Here is a 6,000-nt window from a genome sequence, read left to right on the forward strand (position 1 = left end):
TTTAGGGTTTCTACTGGCCGTCAAGAGGTTGTAAGGGGCTGGAGGAAAGGACTTAAGGTCCTTTAAATAGGGTGCAAACCCTAAAAATTAGGGTTTCATTTTCCATCTCCTACTCGTCGAGTCGTGGTCCTCCGACTCGTCGAGTAGACCTTATAAAATACGCGGCCTGATCCGCTTCTACAAGACGAATTGGGGGCAACCAACTCGTCGAGTAGGTCCAATAATATGACTTTTAGCTTTTATATTTCATACCTGGGAGTCGGGGTGTTACAATAATGCTTGGTTAAAATGTGGATGATATCTATTGTGCGGACGTGTATCGACAATGTTATTCTATGAGAATGACTAAGACAATAAGTTGTTTAATAATGTGAATACGTTCGAACTCACATAAATATCCTCATTATCATCCATTCTTTCTAATTCGTATTCATTTTTGTTCTCACGAATCGTTTTTCACTCATTATCATTCTTACAGAATACAATTATCAAGAGCTTATTATGACAAAATGAGAATTATAAAAAAAATCCATAATACTCTTATGAACGATTTAATTAGTGAAAATGCATGATAATGATAATAATTATGTGAGGTTGAACGTATTCACATTACCAAACAATAATTTCTCTTAGTTATTCTCACAGAATAACATTGTCTATATGTCTGTACAATAGATGTGATAATAGAGCCATATGATTAATGAAATAGAGAAATTACAAGGTTCTTGATGAAAATCATGAAAGCAAAGAACAATAGGGAATATGAAGGCAAGCTAAGCTAACCCTAATGGGCTACAGACAAAAAGAGCTCATAACAAGTGGGCTTATAATAAACATGGGCTAACATATATATATATATATATATATATATATATATATATATATATATATATATATATATATATATATATATATATATATATATATATATATAACGTCTTATTTCTTGCTCTTCCAAGAAATAAGAGACTCTCCAAGAAACACACAAAATCCGGTGGTGGATTTGCAATCATGACAATCACCATACCAATCAGCATCACCATAGGCACACAACTCAAGAGATGACGTCGAGGGAAACAAGAGGGTCTGAAACTGAATTCCATGAAGATATCTCAGAATACGGAGTACAACTCCCTAATGAACAGAAGTAGGAACAGTAACAAATTGACTGAAAACATGAACAACATGAGCAATGTTCAGACGAGTAACTTTGAGATAAACCAAACTTCCTGCAATAATCCGGTAAAGATTCAGATCGGATAAAGGAACACCATCAGTAGAAGAGTGTCGTGTGTTGGTTTCAAGAGTAGTATCTATAGTCCGATTGTCAGAGAGGCCCACCCGTGTAAATAAGTCAGATATATATTTAGTCTAAGAAAGAAGATACCCTTTCTTAGACGGAGCTACCTCAATACCCGAGAAATAACGCAAGAAGCCCAAATCCTTCATAGAAAACCGATGAGCTAGATCATGCTTCAAAGACTCAATACCACCATGGTCATCACCTGTAATAATCATGTCATCCCCATATAAGGACAAAAGAATCCATCCTATACTTGAGCATCTAATAAACAAGGTCTAATCATGATTACTATAAACAAATGTAAGAGAGGTAATCATTGTGGAGAATTTCTCAAACCAAGCACGAGGTGCTTGCTTGAGACCATACTAAGCTTTGTGAAGCCGACAAACCTCACCCGGATGGTGCTGAATTCCTGGGGGAGGTGACATATAAACCTCTCCATGGAGGTCACCACTCAAAAATGCATTATTGACATTCATTTGAAAGATCTTCCATTGTCGAACAGATGCAACTGCAATCATAGTACGTACCGTCGTCATCTTTGCTACTGGGGCAAAGGTCTCCTCATAGTTAAAACCGTACTATTGGGAATACCCTTTTGCTACAAGTCTGGCCTTGTACTGCTCAACAGACCCATCAGATTTTGATTTTATCTTGTACACCCAATGACAACCAATCGTATGTTTCCCAGGAGGAAGGGAAACCAAATCCCATGTATAAGTCTGATGAAGAGCAGTGAGTTCCTCATCCATATCATTCTGCCATCCATTACAACTTCTCTATATGATTCAGGTTTAGACAGATGGTGGATGCTCGCTATAAATGAAGCAAATGATCCTGACTATGTAGAGTAGGGAAAAATCTGGAAGCTTGGTGGACTTAATAGGACGAGTAGACCTCCTGGGGGTGATGGAGGCGAGTCTTCAATCTTAACAGTCGAAGGCATGGACTCTGGAAAAGTCGAAGAACTCTTTGAAGATGGGGGCGTGTCGTGAGTTGGAGGATCAGGTGGCATAGATGAATCTCGAGCCTCTGTATCCTCCTCAAAAGGATCAATATACAAAAGATTTGACTTTGTTATATTGTGGGCTGTAGCAGGAATCAAGTAGAAATGAATATGTTCCAAAAAGATTTGACTTTGTTATATCGTGGTCTGTAGCAGGAATCATAGCAATGATATCCTTCTGTCTAACACCATGCCCCAAGAATACACAAATAACAGATTTTGGTCCCAACTTGTTCCTCTCAACATGAGGACGAAGAACAAAACAAGTACATTCAAAAACTCGTAGAGCAGAGTAGTCTGGTAAGTGACCATACATCTTCTCAAAAGGAGACATTCCTGAATTCAATGCAGTAGGGATACGATTAATGACATAAACAACAATTAAGACTGCTTCTCCCAAAACAACAGTAGGAACCTACGCAAACAAGAGCAATGAATAGACTGTCTCAACAATATGACGATGTTTCCGTTCTGCCACACTGTTTTGCTGATGATTATTAGTACATGATGACTAGTGTATGGTACCATTAGAAGAAAGTAATTGATAAACTCATTAGAGGTATATTCACCCCCTAAGTCACACCTAAAGCACTTTATCACAGCTGAATGTTGAGTTTTAATAAGAGCTCTAAAATTACTGTAAATGCCAAGGAGATAAGATATATGTTTCATAAGATAAAGCCAGGTATAGGGAGTATAATCATCTATAAAAGATACATAATAGGCCGACCCACCCTTTGTGGATACTGGTGCAGGACCCCACACATCAAAATGAATAATATCAAAAGGAGAAATAGAGCAAGACATACTTTTAATGAAAGGTAAAGCAGAGAATTTTGCCAGTTTACAACCACTACAATAAGAAATATCACAAGTGTTCAAATCAGCCAAAACACCACTAGAAGCTAGAAAACTCAAAAATGATACATATACACGTCACAAACGAGAATACCAAATATAAAAATGAGACGAAAAAGGATTCAAATGAAAAGAAGACAAATCAATGCTGGCGGCAGCAATAACTTACATTTTGAGAACCTACAAGACATAAAGTTCTCCCACCCTACGACTGATCCAAATCACCTTCTAAGTGTGTTGGTCCTGTATAACACACACAAAATCAGAACAAAACACCCAATTACTAGACTTACACAATTGGCTGACCAAAACAAGATTCAAAGTCAGTTTGGGAATGTAATAAACATCCGAGAGAGACATATGAGGAGTAGAAAGATACCCAACACCCTCGGCTATCATAGATATATCACTAGCAGACATAACAGAGATAGATGACATGCGTGACAGAGAAGTAAAGGATGAAAAATAAGGATACATATGATGGGTTGCACTAGAATTTAAAATCCACAAAGATGAAGGTATACTTGAGGCACGGATGAAGTAGGACCAGAATGAGAGATATATGTAGACATGGCAGTAGGATTAGAGACCAAATTATGTCTGAAACTCTAAAAAACCTTGGGATCCAATGTAGAAGGTGGCATGTTGCCAATTGAATCAATGTCAACTGATAGAGTAGCAGCAACAGCAAACTCTGTAGGGCAAGGTATCCATGGAGAAGCACCAAAAGAACATGGTTGAACCTTCTGCTGACCAGACCTATGATGTTGTCTCGACTGAGTCTGACCAAATTTACCCTTGTTAACTAATAATGGACAATGAGATTTCCAATGATTTATCTATTTGCAGAAGGCACATTCATCATAAGCAACCCTTGGAGTTTGACGAGACTAATTAGTGGAAATAACAAGCACAACAGGAGTAGAAGTAGGAGTGGAGATTACCTTAGACCCTTTATCCGCGTGAGACTTGATACGAGTCTCTTCAGCAATCTGCTCATGAACAACAAAATCCACTAAGGGAATAGGGGAATGATGAAGAATCGTTCCACGTAGGCCTTCAAAATCAGAACGCAACGCCATCAAAAACTAAACAAAACATTTGTCTTCCCTCCTAGCGATATAAGACTCAAATTATTTTAACTATTTAGATTCAGTAAGAGCCAATTGATCCCACAAATTAGACATAGTAGCATAGAAATCTTGAATACTCATATCATTTTGCTGAAGAGCATGAATGTCATATTCTAACTGATATTGTTTAACAAAGTTGGACTGAGTATACAGTCTCTCCAAATGATTCCAATTTGATGTGTCATATTTAGCCAATTGCATACCAATAGACTGTGTAACCGAATTGTTAATCCAAGTAATGACCTTGGAGTTATCAGTCTCTCAAGCATCAACCAACAAATCAAAATTCACAGCTTGAGGCACTGAAGGTTTGGATTTAGTCCCAGTATCATAACCCTATATGTTCTTCCCACGAAGGAAGTTCTTCATAACATAGCTCCAATAAATGTAATTCTTTCCATCCAATCGAGTACGATTTGAATGAAGGGAATCGTCCTTTCCAGTCATGATGGCAACGGATAAATAACCACAATAATCGACAAGCAATAAGAGAACAAGAACAACAAACCAGCGGAAGCAACCAATCGAGCAGTAAGAAATCAAATAGCAAACCCTAGAATTCGAACAACAACAATAAACTAACAACAACGACAAAGGAGTACTAACAAGAAAACGAACATCAACAGCAAACAGACATCAACCGAATAAACTATAGTTCGATCTGCGCCACAAATGACTGCTACAAAAACTTCTAACAACATATTAAACCAGGCTCTGATACCATGATAATAGAGCCATATGATTAATGAAAGAGAGAAATTAGAAGGTTCTTTATGAAAAGCATGAAAGCAAAGAACAACAAAATTGGGAATATAAAGGCAAGCTAAGCTAACCCTAATGGGCTAAAGACAAAATGAGCCCTTACCAAGTGGGCCTATAATAAACATGGGCTAACATAAATATATATGCTAACAAGATGTCCATCCACATATGAACCTAACTTTTTTTCCTCTCTCTCTCTCTCTCTCTCTCTCTCTATATATATATATATATATATATATATATATATATATATATATATATATATATATATATATATATATATATATATATATATATATTGGCGGACGTAAAAAAAAATCAGGAGTTGCATAGTTTTTTTTAAAGATTGCACTACTAAAAAAAAAAATTCATTTTTCAACGCTAGTTTCCATCATAAAATCCACCACTAAAATGGTTTCACGGACATACTTACACTAAATTTGCACTTATTAGGAGTTAGTGAAGGATTTCCAACATATTAGGTACGATTTTGGATGGATTTTAATGAATTTACGCTACATTTTGCAGTTGACAGTAAAATTTGAGGTTTTATCCGTACCACCCCGCCACCACAAGCACCACCACCACCACTACCAATGCCACAACCACCACTACCCTTGCCATCGCCACCACCTCCGCCACCAACCACCATATTCATATATGAATAATCACATGAGAATAGACACATATTTTGTATATATGAACATACTTTTATATTCATATATGAGTATACTTATTCATATATGAATAATTATATACTTATTCATATATGAATATCCGTCATCGTCACCAACACCTCTGCCATATACCGACACCACCACCACAATTTTCATCACCACCGCCACTGCCACTAATCGCCATATTCATATATAAATAATCACGTGTGCGTAGACAAAGACTTAGTCATATTTGAATATAATTATAAAATTATATATAAA

At 36.7% G+C, this 6,000-nt stretch overlaps 1 protein-coding gene across 1 annotated transcript; it reads right to left on the bottom strand.

Moving 5' to 3' along the window:
* Positions 1–939: 939 nt before the first annotated feature.
* On the bottom strand, positions 940–1,842 carry LOC145121400 (uncharacterized). Its single transcript, XM_079057152.1, has 3 exons — positions 1,698–1,842; positions 1,408–1,505; positions 940–1,134 (listed from the first exon to the last, which is right to left on the bottom strand). Exons 1-3 carry the CDS (start codon positions 1,840–1,842, stop codon positions 940–942), a joined length of 438 nt encoding a protein of 145 aa, XP_078913278.1.
* Positions 1,843–6,000: the final 4,158 nt, after the last annotated feature.

Source organism: Lactuca virosa, chromosome 6 (genome assembly GCF_052849685.1).
Source record: "Lactuca virosa cultivar CGN04683 chromosome 6, Lactuca_virosa_CGN04683_v6, whole genome shotgun sequence".
NCBI classification, from domain to species: Eukaryota; Viridiplantae; Streptophyta; class Magnoliopsida; order Asterales; family Asteraceae; genus Lactuca; species Lactuca virosa.

Excerpts from the sequence above, each read along its gene's own strand:
- LOC145121400 (XM_079057152.1), bottom strand. The coding sequence starts at position 1,842 with ATGACGACGGTACGTACTATGATTGCAGTTGCATCTGTTCGACAATGG. Across the intron at positions 1,506-1,697 it reads AGGAATTCAGCACCATCCGG|GTGATGACCATGGTGGTATT; the intron begins GTGAGGTTTGTC and ends TGATTATTACAG. Across the intron at positions 1,135-1,407 it reads GTTATTTCTCGGGTATTGAG|GGAGTTGTACTCCGTATTCT; the intron begins GTAGCTCCGTCT and ends TCTGTTCATTAG.